We start from the raw sequence: 25280 nt of genomic DNA, 5'->3' as shown, positions 1-25280 counted from the left end.
AAATTGTCACGTTCTTGCTATTTTGGGGAGAAACTGAGATTCAAAGGCCCCACCTCTTGCTGAGGTGGACCAATGTTTAATTTAAAGTTACCCATAAAAGTTGTCCCCACCTTGAAGCCATGGCTGATCATCAGTGATCAGCCCGCCTATATGTTGCTACCTTGACATACTTATCTAAACTAAAATCCTTTTAGTTCTTTTTGCCCAGAGTTTTGCCTCCTTAATGAAGGTGAAAGCCCAGATGAAGAATTTTCCTTTCAACACTACTAAATGCCAGGTGCAATGCTTACAGATGGAGGTTAAGGGATTAGCCAAGGTCAGGCAGGTGGCATACGCTAGAAGCAAGATTTGAGAGCCGCTTCTCTGACTCCACATCCATTGAACCTTTCATTCTAGGTCTAGGGCATAGTTTCTTAAATAATGACAGGAAATGAAGAATACAAATGTTTGCACTAGGCTGGCCCTTTTAGTTTTAAGATTTTTTTGTGTGTAATGAACTCCTTTGTCAATCTAGTGAAGTCTATAGCCCCCTCTTCTCAGAATAATGTATTTCAATGTATAAACAAAATACATAGTTATTGTTGAGGTTTAGGAGTGCTGGGATCCCGGAATAGAGACATTCGGGTCCAGCCCGAATGAATTCCACCCAAGCCTTCTTTCAGCCAAAGACAAGGTTTATTAGAACATCGATGGGGGGGAAGGGGAGAGTGAGATTTAAAGAATCCACCATATAGGCCAGACTCTAAAGAATCTAAACATTTGTTTCGCTATTGCAAGCAGGCCAGATTAAGAATCCAAGTAGTGGCTAGATTTTAAGAATCTGAGCACCTTAATGGAAAGGAGATGGACCTTATATACAGAAAGACTATGGGAGGAATCTAGGAGTGGCCAAGTAGTTTGGGGTGACTAGAGGAGGGGGTCTAAGGAAAATCTGGATGGGAGTGGCCAGTAAATTGGGGTAAACAGAACCAGAGACTTGGACCACGTGGCCAAGGGAGACTGGAGTCCAGATAGGATTAAGGGTGGGAAGTGACTGGAGCCACAAAATAGACACCCTAAATAGACCACGGAGGGCTAGATAACAATTCAGTTTGTGATAATGAAAGGCCAGTTGATAGAATTATTGCTTCAGGTGAACACCATAGATTTGGCCATGTGGGAAAGTCCATGGTTTTTCCTTTTTGGGGTCCAGATCCCATACTGAAAATGCAGTCTAGATAGGATCAAGGGTGGGAAGTAGCCCAGGACCATCCTGAGGTAACCGACAACAGATGGCTGGACTAGGTTAAGGGTAACAAAGAATTAGGAGATTCCTCACAAATGCAATGAAAGGCCAGTAGAGTGGACTATAGCCTCAAGTGAATGCTAGAGACTTCCTTGATGGGAAGTGAGAAAATGGGGGCTTCCAAAGCCTGTAACCCAACGAAAGAAGTCAATTATATTGAAATAAATGTTTTGGTTTTGTTTTTTTCCAAATCAAGTTCATGAACCCTTGCAATCTATCCATGGATTCTGGCTGAGGAATTATCAGGAGTGTGGTTATATACACTGAGGTAGGTAAATGCCCAAATCGTAACTCGCACAACAAACTCTAACCCCTAGCTTCTTGGACACACAAAACAAAATAAAAACCCTTGTTGTGTGTGCCGGTGCAGAGCGCTCGTGAGGATTATCCCTGCTGCCGCTGAAAGGCGAGGATCCCCTCTAGAGGCACAAAAAAGTTTGCACCGCGGGGAGCTGCAGTTTCTAGCCTGCCAGAGGTGGGGGGAGGGGAGGCGGAACTGAAATCCTCTTTTCCTCCTCGATTTAGCCCGCCCCGGCGCGCACGCGTACTAGCAATTCGCTCACACGTGCTCCCGCTGGGCTGCACGCTGCTGGGAGTCTTGGTCCTAGTCCCCGGGGAGCCCCGTCGCCGCCTGGGCCGTGTCTGGGGCCGGGGGGACAGCATGGGCAGAGCCCAGCAGGTGGGCTGGGTAGCGGGCCTGGTGCTCGGGGCCGGCGCTTGTTACTGCGTTTACCGACTGGCCTGGGGGGGAAAAAAGAGCCGGAAGACTGCGACTGAGGGCGGGAGCCGCGGCTGCCCTGCTGGGCAGGGGAGGACGCTCCCCCAGCGGGGGTCCAGCCCCTCCCCTCCTGCAGGTGAGCGCCCGCCCTCCCCCCACCGAGACCCGGGATTGGGGAGAGGGCAGGAGAGACCGGACCCAGGCGCTGTTGCCTTCCCTCCGTGGGTCAGGAGGCCTGGGCAGCCCACGGGTTGATGGGGTTTGCAGCCCTGGGGAAACTCGGACTGGAGAAGCCGGTGGAATGAAATGCTCTTGAGGCACTTGGGCGGCGAGGCAGAGAGAGCGCTGGCCCAGGAGTCAAGTTCAGATCCAGCTTCAGACACATGAGCCCAGTGACTCTGGGCAAGTCACTTCACTTTTGCCTGCCTGTTTCCTTAACTGTAAAATGGGGTAACAACAGTACCCTGCCTCCCAGAGTTGTGAGGTTCAAACGAGGTACCGCCTGCTTTTCCTATATTCGGCTACCCTCTGTTAGGGTACTAGGCTAGGCTACTGGACTGTAGTTGGTGATGGAGGTGGGGAGGGGAGGGTTAAATTTCTGCCATTGCTGTGATGGTTCTTTAAAAAATTCTGAATGTAATGGAAGCCTTCAGGCTTTCTTCAGATCTCTGCCAAAATCCCACCTTCTGCAGGAAGCCTTTCTCAGTCCTTAATAGTAATGCCTTTCCTCTGAGATTTTCTCCAATTTATCCTAGCTGCATATATAGATACGTAGATATACGTGTAATCTATAACTTACTCCACTTTGTCTGACTAATATCTCCTATGTCTCAGTACAAATTTACTCTCCTATTTGACTAAAAGCCATTTTTAAGGATCTGGATATTAACTGAATTTTCATGATAGACAGTAATGTTAAGCTGGTATGACTACAGAGCTATTGAAAGTCTAATGTTCCTCAGAAGTAATGGAAATAACATTATTTCCCTAAAGTTGTATTTCTCCTCTTGTCGTGATGTTTTTGCTCTATCACTATTTTTTTAAGTTGGGAAACTAGGTGACAAAGTGGATTGAGTGCCAGGCCTGGAGTCAGGAAGAATCATCTTCCTCACTTCAAATGAGGAATCAGGCCTCAGATACTTACTAGCTGTATGAACTTGGACAAGCCATTTAACTGTGCCTCGTTTTCCTCATCTGTAAAATGAACTGGAGAAATAAATGGCAAACCACTTTGGTATCTTTGCCAAGAAAATACTACAAAGAGACCGACATGACTGAACAACAACAAATCACTTTGACATTCTTGATTCATTTTCCCCATCGGGTCAGTGATTTTATTCCATTATATAACTAGAAAAGCTTATTTACTGACATTAAAATGACTTCCTCGTGGAGGAAAGATTGATGGCTAAGAATGCAAATCCACCCCAGTGCTGAACAGGTACCTACAAAATGTCAGAAGTCGTAGGAGCAGGAAGGGTTCTTAACCTTTGGACCCTTTTGGCATTCTGGTGATGCCCATAGACCCTTTTTTAGAATACTGCTTTCAGGTGTGTAAAATAAAATACATAGAACTACAAAGGAAAAGAATTTTATTCAAATACAGTTACCTCAATTAAAAGAAAAACAGAATCCCATGAATCTGAGGTTAACATAAAGACCTGAGATCACATCTGTATACCACAAGTATTCTCCCCACCCCCACAATCCTGGGAGCTAGGTGCTGTTATTATCCCCATTTTACAGTTGGGGAAACTGAAACAGACAGATGAAGTGACACGACCAAGGTCACAAGCTAGGAAGTATCTTAGGCTAAATTTGAACTCGGGTCTTTCTGACTCCAGGTCCAGAGCTCTATCCACTGTACAATACCCAGCTGGTTAGAAGAGACCACTTCAGTGGACATTGTCAAGAACCAGCTAGCTAGTTAAGTGACTGGCCATATGACAACTGTCACAATCTATAATTGGAAGGGACCCCCGAGGCCATCCAGTCCAGCTTTCATTTTCCATTTGAAGAAACTGAGGCCCAAACTTGCCCAAGGCCACAGAGGTAATAAGTGTCAGGAACTGAGTTTTCTGAGTACCATATGTCCCTCCATCTTTCTGTGTGACTCATCTTCTTTGGCAGTCATACATTTCCTGAATAATACACCTCTTGCCAGTTCTAACACATAGGCCAGCATTAAATATATGCTACAGCCTACTTGTGTTCACCATGTGTCTATCAACCGGAAGGGGTGAGATCACTGTCCTTAAGAAATTATGGTACAAGATTTGCAACCATATAGCTTCACTGGGAGGATGTCTGTGTTGAAGAATAAGTTTTAGTACCAAGAAGCAGCTTGAGATCATTAAAATCTCGGTGTAATTTACCTCATGCAATTCATCCAAATCTTCCTTTTTACTTCTCCCAACTCATTATCCACCCACAGCAACTGTTGGCTAGATCTACTGATGGACTGACTCAGTGGGCTGGCCTTTTGGTCATGTACCTCTCTCAGCAAAAAAAAAAAAAAAAAACAACTAAGGCTATCTACTTGCAATGTACGTTTCTGCAAAGTCAATTGCATAATACATATGATTTTGTGCATTTTTAAGTTTTACAAGATAGAGATTTTAAAAAGATTGAGAGTATTTTAAAATATTTTATTAATGGTACAACAAATGATTTTGCTCTCAGTAAAACTCATAATGCTTATTCTGATGCAAGCATTTCGATTTACTATCCCAAATTACTTTTGAATTTTTTTTTTACTTTAATACTTTGTGATACGATGATTTGAAGTTTTAGTTCTATGTTCAATTTCTTTTAAAACTCAGTTTTAACAGCTGTCAGAATGCAAAAAAAAAAAACCCTCACAAAGGCACCTAGATTCAAGTGAAAGAAATCTATTGTTGGCTGTGCTCACTAAATCATTGTTGTTCTATCCCATTACCCAACTATGCAGAGGTTTTTATTGAAATTGAATAGTAAATTTCCCTCTTCCCTCATGTCAGCTAGTTGTTCTTACAAGCTAATTGGAGCGTGTGGCATTTTTCTGTTTTTAACAAATGGGTTCAACACCCAGTCAGACACTTCATTTGGAACATTTTTTAAGCAAATTGGGAGATTTACTTTCCAGAGTTGTAGGTTTTTTCCCCAAGTGTGCAGATAGAGAATTTTTTATAGTTGGTACACATAATTTTCAGCAGCTAAGGATGGTGAGTATCCAGGAGGAAAGGATGGTCAACAGTGTCAAACAGTATAGGACTGAGAAAAACACAGGATGTATTCATTAAGACATTGGTGACTTGGAAGAGAGTAGTTGCAGTTGAATTGGGTCTAAAGAGTAACAAGAAGTTTGAGAACAAACCTTAAAGAGGTATATGTAAATATTAGCTACTGTTCTTATCATTAACTGAATAGACCATGAAAGGTTTCCTAAAGAAGGTTATTACTGAGTCATAAAAGAAACCTAGGACGAAGTGAGGAGGGGAAAGCATGGCAGACATTGGACAAGTAATGGAAAGTCATCTAGGTGGAAAGGGAATAGCACATAGACCCTATATGGATGAAGGAATTGTAAAGTGCATGAGTGTGTAAGAAAGTTGGAAAGTTGGGCGTTTTAGCCTGCTGATTTTCTATTTAACTCTGTTTTAGCATAGAGAGAAAAAGAAAATGGTTGAAGAGATAGAGAAGAGGGGTCAGGTTGTAACAACCTTTTAATGCCAAATATAAAGTGATATTTGATCCATTTCCCAGATTGTCGCCTTCAGAATTGATTTCTTCTGATCTGGTACAGCCAGTCTTCTTGACTTCTTAGGTACTTGTATGGTTTCCTACCGTAGCTCTCGAAGGAGCTGAAGTGTTAGGATCTAAATGTGATGATTACAATGCTACTTGGCAAAAATAGATTACCATAGAGACACTGATTAATGTTTCATTTTTCATCTTTGTTTTCATTCATCTAGGGATCCTCAATGGAGGCTCTTGTGCTGTAGTTGTAGCTTAGACCAAGCTATTTGAAGTTTGTGTTTGCCTCTGCTTTTTGCTGCTTTACAAAGAGGTGCTACGGATTTCTTATCAAATAAGTATGTCATTTTGCCTTCCCAGTACTCAGTTTTCTCCTTTTTAACCATGATGTTCTACCAATGAGTTTACATTCTAAATTGGCATTGCCTTTAGCCATGTGACTGCTTAGCAAGGATCTTCTGTGTAAGAGTTTTCTGTGATCTTTTGGCCTCCTTATGGGAGCAGTTTGGTATAAACTTCTGCAGGAAGTTATTAATTAAATTTTTATTATTTTTTCATTACCTACTTTCATTTTAAACTAACCAATCATCAAATTATGTCGACTTGGTTTAGAGGATCTTAGCAAGTTCCTAGCAACCTAATTTTCCAACCACTGCTGAACTCTGATCCAGCCAAACTGGCTTTCTTTCTGTTCCTCACACTAGACACAGATCTCCCATCTCTGCACCTTTGCACTGGTACTTCCCGATGCCTTACCTCATAGAGTTCCTCTCTTCCTTTAAGATACTGACTTTCCCTACAACTTCTAATGTCTTCCCTCCCAAAACCTTGTATTTAACTACTTTGTATATGTTTGTATTTATTAACTATCTCTTTATGCTGTACATGTTTACATGGGTACTTGTCTCCCTCATTAGAATTGTACTTCTTGCAAGTAACGATTGACTTGTTGTTTATTTTTGTATTTTGTTGCTAGAATTTTTTCACCTTTTCATCCTACGTCACCAGTGTTGGTACATAAGCTACACTTATATTCATGGTACTCCTTTTACTTAACGCTCATTGTGAGCACTACAAGAGGAAACTAATAAATGCCACATGAAATAGTGGACACCCAATGAAACCAACTCCTTTCTTTGCCTCTCCAAAGAGTGCTTATGAACCATTCTTCCAATCTAGCTGCATCTTTCTTTTGTCTTCTGGTTTCATTAATCACAAAAATGCCCATATTGATGAAGTTCAGTTCTTTGATGGTATGTTGCTTTGCTGGTCACTGGACATTTAGAATACCCACAGTTAAGTCAGTGTTCCCAGCTAGTCCCCAAATTGTATAATTCTCAGCAGCCTTAAAAACAGCCAACTTCTAATAAACAACAGACTTCTTCTAAACGATAAGCCTTCTCAGTAGGTGCAAGAAGGACTGGAGTAAGGAAGAGATGTGGAACTCAAAAAATTTTGTTAATAAACGTTAAATAGAGTATAATAATTTAAAAAACAATAAGCCATCTTAGAAAAATGTGTATAGTATAGAATTAGAATCAGATTTTGGAAAATTAGGTTTCATGACAGGAAGTGTTAGAGGAGATAATATTTGATTGAGTAAATTTGTAACGTTGCTACCATATTATATTATGTGGAAGCTTGATTTCATGTGGGAACATGATAGCTGTCTTTCAAGTATTTGGAAACTTATCATATTGGAAAGGGAGATTAGATTTGCTGTGCTTGGTCCAAGAATTCAGAATTAGGAGCAGTAGTTGGAATTTGCAGAGAGGCGGGTTCAGGCTAGATGGAAAGAAAAGTCCCAGCCGTTCAGAAGTGCAATGGATTGACTTAGAAAGTAGTAGACTCCTCACCGCTGCAAGTCTTTCAGGGGCTGCTCATGACCGTGTACCACAAACGTAGTAGAGGTCCTGCTGGGGTTGCCTTAGGTAACCTTCACGGTTCCTTCTAATGCTTAGGGTTACAGTTCTAGATCTGCAGTGGGCCTTGGAGCCCATATAGTCCAGCCACTTCATTTTACCAGTAAGGACAACTGAAGCCCAGGGAAGTTAAATGACTTGCCTATCCAAAGTCACACAGGTATACAGCGTAGACAGAATCTGAACCCAGTTCCAGTAGAACTCTGAGTCTAGGTATTTGTAGTAGTCCTTTATTTTCTTTTTTCTGAAAATATCTATTTAACTTGGCCATATAATTTAATTCATTCATCTCATTTTGCAGATGAGAAAATAAAGCCTGAAGTGACAGTTATACAGGTAGTAGGTGGCAGATCCAGCATGAGATCAGATCTCCAGACTTCCAGTCTAATAATTTTTGCCTTACACTGTTGTGGGGTCCCTGTGGTCCCTTTTAACCCTACGATAATGTGAGTCTATTAAGTCGTTTAACCTCTTTGGACCTCCTTCTTTATCTATACAATTGGGTAAGAAGAGACAGTGAATTAGATTATCTATAACTTAAAAAAAAATCTGTTTCAATGATTGCTTTACCTAAAATTTTTTAACCATTGTCAGGCTATCCTTTGTGAAAAGGCTTTTAGACAAGAACTTATACATAGACACTTAATAACTCTATATTGAATTGAAGTCCTATTTTGTGAAGACTGAAGGGTTTATTTAATAAATGTCCGATGCATTAAATCATCAGACTTTTTAAATGCTTGTAACAGTGAATTGCTTATCCAACTGCTAAAAGCTTTCTTAAGTGTGTCCCACAATCTATATCTTAATCTTTCCCTGACTGTACTCAATAGTTATTCAAGAATATATTTATAATGACCTTTTAGCATTACCTCATAGGCCAGTGGTGGGTTTTTTTGTTTGTTTGTTTTTGTATGGGGGGGTGGGGTTGTTAATGGTATAGGGTTTAGGTTTTTGTTTTTGTTTTTTGTTTTATTTTAATTTTTGAGCAAAATGCCAATTAAACTAGGATATCATGTAGAATCCAGTTAGTGGCTTCTAAATAAGTAAAACGTAGGTGTAAATATGTGTGTGTGTATGAATGAAAAATCATCCAAGCACTCATGTACAAATCATTATGCCAAGGGCTGGGGATTGAAATAGAAAAATTTAGAAAGCCCTTCTGCTCAAGAAGCTCACCCTCTAGTTGGAGGAGACAGCACATAAAAGAATTCAATTGTAAGAAACCAGAAAATCTCAGACACATCAGTAGAGCAGATGGCAAGACCCAGGAGTTCTTAGGGGGTATTGGCAGATCAGATGGCAGTGTTTGTGAGTGTTTCAGTATGATCTGGTGAGTGCCTAGAATAGTGCCTAGCACAGGGTAGACACTTAAAAATGCTTATTATTTGGTTCATAGCATAGGATTTGGAGCTGGAAGGTACCTCAGAGGTCATGTGTTCGTGTGCACATATAAGTGAAGGAGACAAAGTGAATTTTCATTTTTTTATAGACTACCTCTCAGTGTACACTTTGCCACATTACCATAACTTCATATTCATAGTTTCTGCAATATAAAAGTTGGTAAATCTTCATTCATGATTCAATTCAGTCAATATTTATTAAGTCATATATAAGGCACTGTACTAAATGCAAGTAATATGATATGGAAAAACAATAATGGTTTCTGCTCCTGAGTCACTTCTAATGTCAGAATTTATCTATGCCGAACAATAACCTGATGACATGCGTGAGTGGAGAAGAGGGCATAATCAAGGTAGAAACCTTAATAATTGGAGGAGCAGCATGTTTAAAGTTTCTAAAATAAAGTTTTATAAAGATATACCTAAATCTGTATTAGTTACTGACAGTTTCATAATTGACCTGGTCTTAGAATAGTCAGAAATCAATAGTTTAAGTATCCAATAAATCTGATTGACTTGTTTCTTTTCTTTGTTCTTTTTTTTCCTCTACATATTTGTCAGAGGATGACTGTACCAAATCATCTAGTGTACTGGATGCCCAACATCTTAAAAAACTCATTTGCTTGCTAGAGTCAACTGAGGATCCTTTAATTCGTGAAAGAGCTTTGATTACACTAGGTAACAGTGCTGCTTTTTCAGTCAATCAAGTAAGTACTCTGTTCTTGAGAAGCAGGCTTCCTTTTTGCCAATTCCACAGTAGAATCAGCCAGGTTAGAAAATAAATTTATTTATTTTATTGAAGATTGAATGCTTTATTGGGCCTCTAGAGTGGGGCTTCTCAATCTTTTTATGTGTGTGTCATGTACCCTTTTAACAGTCTGGTGAAATATATGGATCTTTTCTCACAATCATTACTTTTTTTTTTAATTTGTAACTGAAGGAGATGCTAAATTTCAGTTAAATGTTAGTGAAAATGAAGATGTAATTTTTCTTCCCATCCAAGTTCTTGGACCTACTAAATTCTATCCATAGATCCAAAGGGAGGAACTAATTTAGAGAAGATGCAACTCCTATCATGGTAACGGGAGGCGTTCCTCTTTCTGAGATTCACCATCAGCCAAGTTACTAACCTCAAGAAGGCAATTCTTCCTAGACCCCCAGCTGCAATTATATACACCTGTTGGGCAGATCTAAGGAGCTTTGATGTAGGAGCTTCTCTTCTCTCCTGAAGCCTGGTTCAGAGTTGTCAGATAGTAGCTTTGTGGGTCACAGGACCCAACCTATTTGTGTTAGTTCACCCTAGCTCATGCTCACCTAATTCCCTGCATTTCATAATGTCACTAAAAGAATAAAGCTTTTGAAATTCACCACTTCCATGTTCTGCGGTATACTTCTAAGGAGAAAAACCCTGAAAAAAACACTAGACTGGGAGTCAGGAGACTTAAACCCTTGCAGTCCTGGTTCTGCTGCTGTCCACCTGTAAGGTACCTCCATTCTTTGGGCCTCAGTTTCTTCATCTGTAAAATGGAGGTGGGGAGAGGAATATCAAGTTGTAAATCATCTCCAAGATCCCTTGCAGCTGTAACAGTTGGTGATTCTAAGACCATTAGGAATTCAGATGTAGTCACTAATGTATTTAAATTGGATTGTCTTTTGCAGGATCGCTATCCGTTTTATCCCTCAATTGCATAAAATATTTAATCTTTTAAAAATTCATGTAATTTTATTGTTTGTTTTTTGTTTTTTTAGGCAGTTGGGGTTAAGTGACTTGCCCAGGGTCACACAGCTAGTAAGTGTCAAGTGTTTGGTCTGAGGCCAGATTTGAACTCAGGTCCTCCAGACTTCAGGGCTGGTGCTCTATCCATTGTGCCACCTAGCTGCCCCCAATTTATATCATTTTAATAGAAAAATGAAAGCAATAGCTATTAAGTGATCTGCTGGCCATGAGGCATCATGGCTCAGCGGAAAGAACGATCATTGTGGAATTAGAGGACCTGTGTTCAAATTCCGATTGTGCCATTTAGTTAGGGGTTGGTTGTAGTCCTTCGTTCTCGAGGAGAACCAAAATGACGTCACTGTGCTGGAGTCAAGTTACAGTATGTCAGACTGTAGATGATCAGATAGGAGCTCGGAATGCTCTACCGTAAGTTGGGCACAAATACACCATGTGAACATTTGGGGTGGATTCTCTACATTCACACGTCTCGTGTTTCTTTTGTATCTGTGTGGCCAGGTAACAGAACATCTCTGGGCCTCAGTTTAAAAAATAAAAAGTATGTAGGAAGTAGGGTAGCCTGGGTGACTTCTAAGGGCCTGTCTAGCTTGAGGCCTGTAAACCTGTGACTAGAGACAGTGAATCTGTTATATAATTTATGGTCTCTGCTACTTTAGCAACTGCAGGTTGTAGTTCTGCAAACAGATCAATACGTCCAGGAAGCTGTTGTATCTGTCAGTGCCTGATGGTTTATTCATTTGAATGAAAAGGCTCCTGGAAGCTGCTTCTGAAAGTAGCTCACTTCCCAGCAGTACTAAAAAGCCTAACTTTAAATAGTCTCTTCTCATTTCATATTTCCCTTTGACTTCCCGGAATAGAGAAATGGGCCTAAGACTTTAAGCTGATTTTTAAATCGTGTTTTGGTCCAGCCCAATTCTCCTCACTCACACCCTGGAAAGAAGTCTATTCCTAACCTGTTAAGATTTAGGGTGAGGAGAACAAAGTCAAAAAACTGCTGCTGTCTTCATCCTTACGTATCCATAAAGGTTTATTTGTTAAATAAATTGCGTTATTCACTCAGCAAAACTCAGTTATGACAAAAGAATGAAATATTTTATTAATTTCTTGTTCTGTTTTGTCGGCTTATCCTGGGAAGCATATAGTTATGGGGGTATTCCCCTTATAAGCAGTTGAAGCAATTGATTTTTCTTTCAGTAGAGGAGCCAGGAGGGTGCTTAATATGCTCTCAAAGAATCCTTTAGGCAAGTCTTGCTGTTTTCTAGGTTTACTTGTAACACAGAAATTGAAATACTTATTTCAAGAGTTGTTGTTCAGTTGTTTTAGTCAAGTCTGACTCTGTGACCCCATTTTGGGGTTTTCTTGGCAAAGTTACTGGAGTGGTTTGCCATTTCCTTCTCCAGCTCGTTTTACAGATGAAAAGACTGAAGCAAACAGGGTTAAGTGACTTGTCCAGGGTCACTCAGTGAGTGTTTGAGGCTAAATTTGAACTCGAGAAGATGAGTTTTCCTGACTCCAGGCCCATTACTCTATCCGTTGCACCATCTAGTGAAATTTAATTACATTTATAAATTGCTTTGAGATCTTTGTATAAACTGTGTAAGATCGACTTTATATTCCACTGCAGTGTTTTGAAGGATAACATGGTATAGATAACTATGGAAAATTGTTTGTCCTGTATTAGAACAATCACTTAATAGCTAACATTGAAATACTGCCAGGCACTGAGCAAAGCACTTTACAATTATCTCATCTGATCATCAACCCTGGGAGATTATTCTCTCCATTTTACAGTTGAGGAAAATGTGGCAAACAGAGGTTAAGTCACTTGTCCAAGGTCATGTAGCTTTTGTCCTGTGTGAGACACGATTTGAAATCAGGTCTTCCTGACTCCAGGCCCAGTGTTCTAGCCACTGCTTCACCCAGCTTGCCCAATCATTTGAATTCTTTCTTTTACCTGTGCCTGTGATTTCGTTGGTATAGGAAACTCCTAATAGTTGCCTGGGGGAACTGAAAAGTTAGATAAAATCCAAAAATTGGGAATAAAGGAGCTAAATATAAAAAACAAAAATGGTGAAAGCATAATCTTATTTTCTTCCTTTTAGGATATTATTCGTAATTTGGATGGTCTCTTAGTTATTGAAAACATACTGAAAGATCCCAACCCCAAAGTTAAAGAGAAGGCTTTAAATGCACTAAATAACTTAAGTATGAATATTCAGAATCAGAAGGAAATTAAGGTGAGTGACATTAAAACACAAGGAAAATTAATTATAAAAGGTTAAAAGGCCATTAAAAATAAATTGTGTAATTTTATTGGGAAATCATAATCCACAAGCTTTTACTTAACTGTATAATGAGGTACTTTACCTTTCTTTTTTTTTCTTTTCTTTTTTTCTTTTTTTTTTTTTGGTTAGGCAGTGGGGTTAAGTGACTTGCCCAAGGTCACACAGCTAAGTAAGTATTATGTGTCTGAGGCTGGATTTAAACTCAGGTCCTCCTGAATCCGGGGCCAGTGCTGTATCCACTCCGCCACCTAGCTGCCCCAAAGTTTTTTTTGGTGAGGCAGCTGGGGTTAAGCAACTTGCCCAAGGTCACACAGCTAGTGAGTGTAATGTGTCTGAGGCCAGTTTCGAACTCAGGTCCTCCTGACTCCAAGGCTGGAGCTCTTTCCACTGTGCCACCTAGCTGCCCCTACTTTACCTATAGAGAGTCAAAAAGAACCCTTTGGAGAATGGGCTGGCGGATGGATGGAACCAAGTATCATCTCAGAGCCTAGAGAATGCTCCTAGTTGAGTTACAGAGTGATCTACCTATGATGGTAAACTAACCCAGGGTTAGGGAAGGACGCCAGAAAGACAATGAATTAGAGAGCTACTTGCTTAAAGAGAAACAAATAATTATTTGAATAATAATAATTGAAAATATATGTGGGTTACTTTATTTTAAAGTTGATCTTTACAGATATTGAGAAATAAGGGATTTGGAAGTAATAAAAATTATATAGATCACATTTTTAAAGATTTGGGGGAAAATCTTTTAAAAACTGTATGTGAACCCCAGAATTCTAGAGAAGTGTGTTATATATCAGTTATAAAGGATGAGAGGCCCTCAGGTTTTGAAGATAACCGATATGGTGTAGCGCTGTAATGAAATACAATGGGCCCATAAATAAAATTTCTTGAGGTTTTTGGTATTTGAGGCAATGTGGTATGGTAGCAGAAGCACCAGACTGGAGACATGGGTCCTGTAGACCACTAATTAGCTATGCTAATCTGGAGGAATCCTTTAACGCTTCAAGGCTTTAGTATGGGAAGGTTGAAGTAAATAATCTCTATCTTCTCAAATCCCATAGAAATATTTAATTACCTCTGAGGTGATCTAGTCTGACTCATATTTGAACAAAAATACCCTCTATAACATCTCTAGTAAATGATTTGCTTGAGAATTCCATTGATGGAGGCTTCAGTATCCTCTGAGGTAGCCCATTTTAGTTTTGGCCAGCTCTGTTAGAGCAGTTTTCCTTCTATTGACTGGAAACCTGCCTGTCTGCAATTTCCCATTTCTTTTTGCTCTGTCCTCTGGGTCCAAACTTCAAGTGTAATCCTCCTGTAAAAAGAACAAAGGATTGAGAATTGGGAACCCTGAGTTTAAACCCAGCTTTGCCGCTTATTCCCCTGATACCTTCATAACATGGTAACTCCAGGCCTCAACCCCTCATTTGTTAAATGAGGGGGATTGGACTAGATGACCTCTAAAGTCCCTTCCAAATCTAGATTTGTGACCCTTCTCCATCAAAACTCCTTTACTTTTTCCCCTTCTATTATCCAAAAGAACTTATTAATGCCTTTGTTTTCACATGACTGTCATTTCCATATATCCCCCTCCCCCCTCCACCTTGAGCCTTCCTTTGTAACAAAGGGGCAAAAATTCATTAAGCAAAATTTACATACTGACCACATCTGACAACACACACCAGATGTATTTACTCATCCCTTTTCTGTGGCCAAGATTTTTTATAATTAGATAATGTTCCACTTTGTTTTATTATTCCTTTCATTTATGTTGTTGTCATTGTGTATATTCTTTTCCTAATTGTGCTTACTTCACTCAGCATCAGTTTACGTAAATTTTCCAATGTTTCTCTGAATTCTCATATTACAGTACTCCTTTGTGTTCATTTAATAGTCTGTCTAGCCAATCTCAAATAGATATGCTCCTACTTTATTTGCAGTTCTTTGCTACAACAAGAAATGCTGTGAACATTTTGTCATGTACAGAATATGTGTTTCTGTCTTTGACTTTCTTGAGGTATAGGCCTAGCTGTAGGATCTCTTAGTCTTTCAGTGCCATTTAAATACTTTGAAGATTTCTCTTGAACCTATTTATGAAAGCCAGATCCTCCCAATATAACCTTCTATGAATAGATTCAGGCCCTCTTGCTATCTTGATATGTTTCCTTTGAATGCATTCCAGCTTATTAATGTTCTTTATAAAAATTTTTTTAGACTGGACCTCTATGTAAAGCACAAAAATATTAGAGTCTTAGAAATCTTTCTACTGTAGGAAGTTTGCCTTTTAAGTTCATTCTGGGTATAATTTAATTGTTTATAGAATAGAACAGATTGTCAGGATAATTTTGGATTCTTTCAGAAAATTTGATAGGCCTCGAGCTGCTTTTTTTTGCTAATAGCAATATTTTGAGGCTGTGTTAACCTAACCTACATCCCACATCACTGAGTGAATTAAAAGAATACTTGGTTTTTCCTCCTTTTATCCCTGAAAAAGCTAACTTTGGAAAGAAGTCGGCCCTATTTTGCCCACTTTTTGTTTACCATAACAAGGCTTTGGGGATTCTTCACTTAAGGAACTCTACACAGTAAGGAGGACATATTATGCAGATACTTGAGAAAGCTTCTGCCTTTGCCTGATTTTATTTCATTCTAGATGAAATTCAGTGGTATATGTCGTTTTTTCTTTCTTTTCTTCAGGTATACATCAGCCAAATCTGTGAGGAGACCATCTCCTCTCCCTTGAATTCAGATGTACAGTTGGCTGGCCTGAGATTGCTAACAAACATGACAGTCACCAATGACTATCAGCACTTACTTGCCAATTCAATTTCAGACCTCTTTGATTTGTTATCTATGGGAAATGAAAACACCAAGGTACGTAACTCTTATTTTTATAATCAACCTCTTGCTTATCTTAATTGAGATTTCATTTCCTCACCTGTAGATTGTTGGTTTCACTGGTCCAAATTAAAGTTTCATGCATGCATTGTTTTTTGTTGTTTTTTTTTTTGTTTTTTGTTTTTTTTTTAGTGAGGCATTTGGGGCTAAGTGACTTGTACTCAGGTCCTCCTGACTCCAGGGCTGGGGCTGTATCCACTGCGCCACCTAGCTGCCCCCTGCATTGTTCTTTTTTGAGCAGAATGGAAAGACATGGGATAGACGGAAATGCAACGAAGTAAATTCAGAACTGGTTGACTGACAGCTTGGATAAGCTCCTCATTGGAATGCCCTAGGGATCCATGATTGCCTTTGGGTCTTTTGACATTTTTATCACTAAGTTGGATAAAAGTAGAGATGGCATTCCTATCAAATAGGAAGATGGCACAAAGCTGGAAGAAACTGAAAACCGTGGATGGCAAAGTTAGGATTCAGAAAGACCCTGATAGGCTAGAACTTAAAACTAAATGGAATAAAATGTAAATTATGAAGGATAAATGTCAAGTTCTACACTTGGCTTAAAAAAATTGACTTCACAAGTCAACATAGAGTAAGCATGGTTAGAGATATGGGGGTTTTAGTGGTGTGAAAGTTCACTGTGAGTCAGCCATCTGATTAAACAGCCAAGAATGCTAATGAGAACTTAGGCTGAATTAAGAGCGGTAGAACATGAAGGAATAAAGAGGTGATAGACCCCTGACATACTGCTTTGGTCAGACCACATTAGGAGTATTGTATGCATTTCTGGGCACCATATATGTAAAAAACATATTGGGGAACTGAAGGGCAACCAAATGATAACAGACCTTGAGATCGTGCTTCTTAAGGAGTGTTTGAAGGAACTGAGGGTTTTTACCCTCAAGAATAAGGGAAATAGAACGGGACCTGATAGGCACCTTCAGATTTTTGAATGACTGTCATCTTCATTTAACTCCAGAAGTTGGATGGGTGACAGCCACTACCTAGCAAATTTGGGTGTAACGTCAGGAGGACCTTTCTAACATTTGGAGCTATGTGGAAGTGGTATCCGCCTCCTCAGGGATTGATGAGTTTCTCCCTCACACAGAAACTAGTCACCTGACAGTTATGTTGTAGAAGGATTTCTTTATGCAAGTGTGGGTCACTTCTGAGATTCCTGGATATTGTCTTCAAGATGATTTATGGATGAGACCAGGTCATTATCGTAAAGCATTTTTAATGCTTTGCATAGATGAATCCTCTTGGATAGGATCTTAAACAGACCCACCACCCATGCTTAGATGCAACTAAGCTCTGAAGTACAGGTAGTTTTTACACATGTCACAGATAAGAGTGGCCACACCAGCCTGGCCTTTCCATCTTTACCACTTTCTCACTTTCCCTAGTTCCCTCTTCCTGTTCCCTAACACTCTTGTTGCCTCTTTCCCTTTCCCCTTCTCTGTCACTGATACGGCAGCCCTGACAATCTCATTAGCTGCTCCAAACATATGAGAAACTCCTTCCTTTTCCTCCCCTTCTTCCTGCTTGCCCTTGTACATTACAACTTGAGCATCCCTGCTGGTTCTCTGTCAACTGCAGTGGCCCTTTGAGAAGCTCTTTTTGGGCCCAGGTTCAAATGCTGGTTCTGCTGCTCTTGGACCAAATGATCCAAGTCCCTTCTAGATCCTTTGATCCTCTCTTCCCCTCTCCTCTCCCTCTCAAATTATTTTGCCTTCTGCTATCGGCTTTGGCTCTTACCTGTCTGCTCAGCTGGTGACTCAGGTAGCTGCCTGAATAGCTACAAAGATTCATCCCTCTACCCCCAATCTCACACCTTTCTTCATCATACCAGGGACAGTACATTTTTGTTCAGACCTATTTAACCATCTTCTGTCGTCCTAAACGCCCTTTTCTCTTTGGATCCGTGTTCAGGCCATTTAGGCCAAGGACACTGAACACTATGTAACCTTTTATGATTATGAAAGACAAAGTTGATAGCACAGTATTTCTTTGTACTTACTTTATTGCAAGTTTAAATCTGTCGTGAGTCACTAGCCAAAAAAAATCATTACTTGTTGGCCAACCTTCTGGTAATGAGCCTCTCCAAATGTAGTTAGGTAGGCACAGGCTCTTGCCAAGATTATGTTCCTGCCAGAATTTGTACTCTGCTGGCATTGCCTTCAAGGACCTCAGTGCCACAGTAAGGCAAGGGAATTGTCTTGTGAGGTCTGTTTTGGAACCAAACCTCATTTTCTAACATTTCTGCAGGGGAAAAATTACGTTCTGAGTTTCAAATAGCTAATTTGCAAATGACCTCTTGGAATATAGCTTCTTTCATAAACACTGAGTTGGATACCTAGTTGTTGGGCAAACAACCACTAGAATGTTAGATAAATTTTCCCCATTGGACCTATGATACTGTTTCTCTTGGGTAATAAAAACCTTACTAGTAGCCCATGTTACCATCATTGGAATAAAAATACCAAGTGTTTATGTGATGTGTACAAAAGGAAAATTGAAATTCCTAATGCTTAAAATAACCATCCTTAAAATAACCTTCCATTACTACAAGATGGCACTTTTTGCCAGTCAAGAACCCACCCAAAAGCCTGGAAGTTCATACTAGGCTTCATACTAAGATGATGGTACTTCATGAATGGTAAAGCCAAGAGGGACCTTACAGACCATTCTTTTCAATTTAGCCATTAAGGGAAGTAGCCAAGAGAAGTGATTTGCCCAGGGTGACAAAAGAGATTGAAGTGGGACTGGAATTCAGCTCTTTTGACTCTCAGGTCACTGCCCTTTCCACTGTGTCATGTATTATCTGGTCTTATGACGTTGGTACTATTTATAGCTGTTATTTCTGTATCATACAGCTGTGTCAGTTTTTTAGAACTATGTGTTACATAAGGTGACCCATGTGATATCATAGTTGTTGTCTCCCTGATCAAATAGTCTCTCTATGCTGGTCTTGGGATCATAGATTTAACTCTTGAAGTAAACAGAGATTATCTAGTCCAACTCTATGTTACCGATGAGGAAATGGAGGACTCAGGAGGGGAAGGCACTTTTCAAAATCAGACAGGTAGTAGTAACAGAGCGAGGACTCAAACTGAGGTCTGCTGACTGCAAATCAAGAACTTTTTTCAGTATGCCATTCTTGCTTTGATTCCTTGATTTGTGCAAAAGAAAGCCTAATCCGTAATCCATCCATAAGAGTAATTTTTTAAAAAAATCTTTTGTGACTCAGGTTTGCTTCACATGAACAGAACCATTCCTTATCATATTTTATAAACTTTTGCCACTGTTTTCCCCAAAGTATGATAATTAACTGATGTCAAAGACATTTTTTTTCCCCCTGAAACAGGTACTTAATGTTAGCAGGAGGGGAATTGTGCCAGGGAAGGTCTCTAGAAAGAATTATCTTTCCTTAAATCATTTCTTCTTAAACTTCCACAGTTTCAAAGGTAGAAAGACGACCAGTCTGCCATTTTTTATTGTTGGATATGATTAACTTATACAAGGATAGATTTGTAAAAAGCTCTTTTTCCTCACGTCTTGTGTTCTAACCCACAAAACATTATTGCTTTGTCATGGCACCAGTAGTTCCTCCTGGCTCCCAGATTTCTGTAGTTCAAGTAACTCATTTAAACAGGTGAATTTAAGTGGGGTTTGTTTCAAAGGAGCATCTAATTTGAATATTTTTATCCTTCTAGGGTTACATAAGCAATGAGAAAGTTGATATTTAGGTTCCATAAATAAGAAACTTACTGATAGCTATGGTTTTTATGTCAGTTTTATGTCCTCAGATATCTCTGCCCCACTCCTTGCCTAGAGAGCCATCCCTTAGCATAAACAATAAAAAAGAAATAGAGGGAAAAAACGCTGTTTAGCAAAACTAACCAACACATAAATCTAGTCTGATGGAATATATATATTGCTCCACACCCATTATCTCCTGACTTCTGGAAAGAAGGAAAGTGGTAAATTCTCTTCTCTCTTCCTTCCAACCAAGTTAGTCAATCTAATTATACCATGTTTAGGTTCACTTTTTATATTTCTTACCATTAACATTATTGTAGTTATTATGCATATTGTTTTCCTGTTTCTTCTTTTTTCTCTTGCCCGCAGTTTATGTCTTCCTATCCCTTCCTATATTTATCATTTCTTAGCACATAGTAAAATTCTGTCACATTCATGTGCCATAATTTGATGTTCCATTCCCTTGTCAATGTGGCATCTACTCTGTTTCCATTTCCTTGTTACAACAAAGTATGTTGTTATAACTATTTTGCTGTTTATCAAACCTTTCTTCCTGTCTTTGCGTTCCTTAGGGTATATGCTTAGGAATGGGATCTCTGGGTATGTTTAAAAATTCAAGTTAAAGTATTTTGCAAAGTGGTTGTGAAAGGTTTTCATGTAAATAGATACCTTTTCAAAGGTACGTTATAGTCTACTGAAAAACAAAACAAAAAATAGAATTATTTAGTCTACAGGCCCAAACAGCTGAATTAAAATTACAGATATTAAATGAATACATTACTTAAAAATCCTGTCTGCTCCTCAAGTACTGATAATTCTTGTGATCTTTTTGTAAATTTGTAGGATCATTAGATCACAGAGTTGGAGCAAGAAGAAACCTTAAAAATCATCCCATCCAGCCACCTCGTTTACAGATGAGGAATCTGATGCTCGGGCAAGGTTGAGTTATTTGTGCAGGGTCATATGTCTCATAAGTGTCTGAGGCAGGATTTGAATGTGGGTCTTTCTGACTCCACGCCAAAGCAATTAGGCTGTTTAGTGGAGAGAGCTCTGGACATGAAGTCAGAAAGACCAACATTCAAATCCTGCCTCAGACACTTATGAGCTATATGTGCCTCCACAAATCACTTAGCCTCTCAGCATCAGTCTCCCCATCTATAAAAGGAGGATAGTCATAATATCTACTTCACAGGGTTGCCTTGAGGATCAAATAAGGTAACATATGAAATGTCCTAAACCTTGAAGTGCTTTGTGTTAGCTTATCATCATCATCATCATCATCATCATCATTATTTTTATTATTATCCTCTTTGCCATCCTGCTTCTAAGGTAGCATTGCTTAGCAGGTAATAAAAGCTACATATAAAATTAGGTACCAGATTGTTAATAAAATGCCCATTATTGGGTATATTGCTTGCCTCTCAATGGGGTGGGGAAGGGCTGGAGAAAGAGAGAATTTGGAACCCAAAATTTAAAAAAATGAATGTTATAAATAAATGAATGAATAAATAGGAAAAAAAATTGAAATTAGAGGAAAAAATGTTCATTACTTCTTTCCCACCTGTTTCATCTGTTAAAGCTCATTTTGGAGTCTTGTTTTTACATCAGGTCGCTTCTCTTTGGAACTGTGTATTTTGAAGGAAGGCTAAGAAGGCTCTGTGCCTAGGATCCCATTTTAGTTAACACTAGCATTGATAAAATTAATTTACTTTTTTAAAAAGTAAATTTGTTTTGACAGTGTTTGTTTATACAGTGAGATCAATTCCGTTCATCGCACATATTTATTTCAAGACACTGGGCTAGGTAGATGCTGGGGAGAATACAAAGAATGCTTCAAGATGTATTCCCTGCCCTCCAGGGGCTGACAACCTAGTTTGGTCAGTAAGATAATAATAACCCCTTTCATTCTTTAGAGCTCTTAGAATTTTCCGAGTACTTGACTGTACTTTCTCTCCTCTGATCTTTACAGCAATCCTGTGCAATAGGTAAGGCAGGGTTTTGCATAGAGGAACAGAGGCTCAAAGAATGAGTAATTTACGTAAGATCCCATGGCTTGTATATGTATAATGCTCTGCTTCCACAAAAGTCCAGCCTATCTGTTATCCGAGGACCAGTCTAGCTAAATTCAGAGTCTTTTCACCAAGTTAGCTTCATAGTGATGATTTTTTTCAGCCATAGATACTCAAAGAGTGTCTGCTAAGTTATCTTAAAGAGATTGCATTCTGAGTTAGTAGAGGGACTATCCAAGCTGAGAAAATCACAAATCAATGAAGTATTGAAATAGTAATGTGCTGGTGGTATCAGAATCCACAGGACGGGAAGACCACACTTCCAGCCAGGAAGAATCAGGGAAGGTTGTTCAGAGAAGAGGGAATTAGAGCTAGCATTTAAATAATTATTAAAATTGTGATTGGTAGAAATGGAAGGGCCTCCAGGGCAAGCTATACGAATAAGAAGATGACAACCAGTCTGACTGGAGTGAGGTTTCATGTAAAGAGAATAGTGAAACATACAGGTACAAAGGTTGGGTTGATATAGTTAATGCATGATGGGCAATATTGGCTCTAAGTAGGTTATACTCCTGTAATCTGGGGACAAGATAGAAAATGTCATCTTCTGAAATTATAGCTAGTGAGAATGAATATAAAGGGGGTGGGATTTGCCATCTGCAGAAGTAACCTACTGTGAAATACTTGTTAACTGCTACTTGATAGGATTATGTTGGCTTAAACCTCAGGGATCTAGCATTAATTTTCCTCACCAATACATAAATAAAGGCATCAACTTCTCATTTATCTTACATGCCTTAAATGTGCATTTTAGTTTTAGAAATTATCTCATCTGTTATTCAAGGAGTGCTGTCATGACCAAAGTTTTTGGAAATTAATAATAAGGAATGTTTAAAAAGGAAAATTAAGCAGTAAGAATTTCTCAGTGTGCGTCCATCATTGATTAAGGGAAAGTATCCTCCCACTTTAGGTTTCAGTACTGATTCTTAAGATAGAAATATTCTTAGAGGTTTGGTTTTGGTCCTCACTGTTTTCACTAGTATAGGAAATAATAAACACTTTTGTGAGTCTCTTATTGCAAAATTCTGTGATAGTCCAGGGATGTGTCCTGTTTTCCATGAAAAGAAATTATGACCTTGTAGCTTGATGCTAATTTAGCTAGTAAGTATTCTGTGGGCATTCTGTGTGCATTCTGGAGTGTAACCCCCGTTTTCTGAACTTCACATAGGTATGGTTAATTTACTCTTGTAATGTTAGACCGTTGTTGGAATGAAGCTAAATTTTCAAAATAGGTCAGAGCATGTAAGCACATGAATTCTGTTCGTATCATGTACAGTAACTATTCATGCTTAAAGCAAATGGAAGACTTTTAAAGAGTTAGAGTAAGAGATGGGGTGCCTGTCCTGGTTCTGCCAATAGCCGTATCAATTTAAGGAAAATGTTTAAATTCTTTGAGCCTAAGTTTTCCTGTGTATATAAAATGAGGGGTTACTAACCACTTCATATTTAAGCTATTTATAGCTAATATCTCGGCTAAACTATTTTAACTCGAAAAATGCCATCATCCTACTTAGCTAACATACAAGAATATGTTGCTAGTCTCAGGTTATGTTCATGGGAAGCTGACTGTGTTATAGATCTATACTTATTATGTTCCTCATTTTTATATAGTTTATAATTTTCCTTCCTATTCCTTTAAAGCTCAGCTGTCTATAATTGATTAAAAAGTATTCTCATTTCAGATCCAGACTTTAAAAGTGCTTTTGAATTTGTCGGCAAATCCATCTATGACAAAAGAACTTCTCAGTGTGCAGGTAAATATTTTATATACTTATTGTTTTAAGCTCTGTAGAAGATATGTATTTAATCACCAGGAAGCTATTAGATAATGAAATCAATCAATATTGATCAACTGAAAAATAACTGTAATACTGAAATCTCAGGCCATTCTGTGAATAAGTATAGGAAAGCTATTGTTTTGAAGAATAAAGTATATGTATGAAATTGCATTTAGTCATGCCATTTCATAATTCCTGAAGGAAGCTTGTGTTAATAGTTTAATGCACATAGGATAAAATTTAATTTTTTCACTATGAGTTTTATGACACAAAATATTTTCATAAAACCTCTTCTTCTAGTTCACACAATGATGAATTTTTCAAAAAGAAACTGTGCATTAGGTATTTTAAAACAGCATGTATTCCCCCACCCCAAAAAATTAAGCCACATCCTGATATTCAGAGCATACAGCATTTTAAAGTTCAATGTCAAGCCCCTCTTTTCCAAATGTGAATTCCCTGGAAGATTTTGCACAGATATCTGAGGAATCATATCATAAAAAGATTTTCTTCTTTTCCATTTTTAATTTATGGAATAAAACAAGCATTTCTGTAACACAGTATTTAAAAAAAAGATGATTGCACATGAAACTGCAAATCTGTTATGTACAACATAAAGTTATCATGTAAATTTCTTTTTTCTTTCCTTTTTTTTTCCTTTCCTTTGTGGGGAAAGGAAATGACTACCCTGGAGATGACTACCATTAGTCACAAATATGTATAAAAAGATTTTCTTATGAATTGAGTAGAAAACTATTTCCAGTTTTCTTAGTAAAATTTAAAGTACTGTAATATAATCACTTCATACCAGGATATATAAAAATATGATTGTATATTAGAATCCTAAATTTTGATTTTAGAAAGTAATAATTATTTCATTTTTTTTAGGTCCCATCATCACTGATTTCCCTCTTTGATGGAAACATGGAGAAGGAAATTCTTCTTCGTGTCCTTACACTCTTTGCAAATTTAAAAGACAGTATAAAGCAGAAAGACAATGCATTTGCCTGGCATCAATTTAATAACAGTTCTCTTTTCTCTTTGCTCTATGGAGAATCTACAGAGTGTACTAAGAAACTGCTATCCTTAACATATCACCATGATGTCGATGTGAAAGAGAAAGTTGCAAAAATATTCACCATACTTTGATTGGCCTTGTGTTTAAAAAAAAAAAACCCAACTCCACACCATAAGGAATAACTCAGTGTTGCAGTCTGTGAGCAAGACAAGTGTTTTTGACACTTTTATCTTGTTCCATACTTTGGTACTCTTACCCCCTAAATTACAATGGTGGCTGTAGAGCCTCGGGGCAGAGAGAGAAAATTCATTTAGGAATGTTGTTCCTGTTTTTGCAAAAATAAAACTAAGGTTCTGATCAGCTGTTTGATCATATAGTCTCTTTGCCATTTACTGTTACCAAGGGGAAGAAGTAGAATCTATAAAGATTTCTAGGATTTCTCATACCTTTGAGCAGTAAAATAAAACTAGAAGGATGGGATCCATCAGTCATACAGTATGCGCTGAAGCAAGGAACCTGAAGATACTTGGAAAATTCTTTCTGACTTGCTGGTCTGGAGGTTGGTTATTGTCCTTCATTCTCGAAGAGGACTGGGGCAGCTAGGTGGCACAGTGGATAGAGCACCGACTCTGAAGGCAGGAGGACCTGAGTTCAAATTTGGCCTCAGAC

The 25280-nt window shown here is 38.7% G+C and overlaps 1 protein-coding gene across 1 annotated transcript; it reads left to right on the top strand.

Moving 5' to 3' along the window:
• The first annotated feature begins 1880 nt into the window (after positions 1-1880).
• Positions 1881-24973, top strand: ARMC10 (armadillo repeat containing 10). The gene is made up of 6 exons (XM_027838688.1): positions 1881-2139; positions 9625-9770; positions 12901-13035; positions 15787-15963; positions 23498-23569; positions 24482-24973. The coding sequence occupies exons 1-6, from the start codon at positions 1947-1949 to the stop codon at positions 24740-24742; spliced, it is 984 nt and encodes a 327-aa protein (XP_027694489.1). The 5' UTR covers positions 1881-1946; the 3' UTR covers positions 24743-24973.
• The last annotated feature ends 307 nt before the right edge of the window (positions 24974-25280 follow it).

The sequence above is a fragment of the Vombatus ursinus genome, unplaced genomic scaffold (assembly GCF_900497805.2).
Source record: "Vombatus ursinus unplaced genomic scaffold, bare-nosed wombat genome assembly UNPS02014830.1, whole genome shotgun sequence".
Classification (NCBI taxonomy): domain Eukaryota; kingdom Metazoa; phylum Chordata; class Mammalia; order Diprotodontia; family Vombatidae; genus Vombatus; species Vombatus ursinus.
Note: the sequence above shows the minus strand (reverse complement) of the source record. Positions and strands in the feature narration are given on the sequence as shown.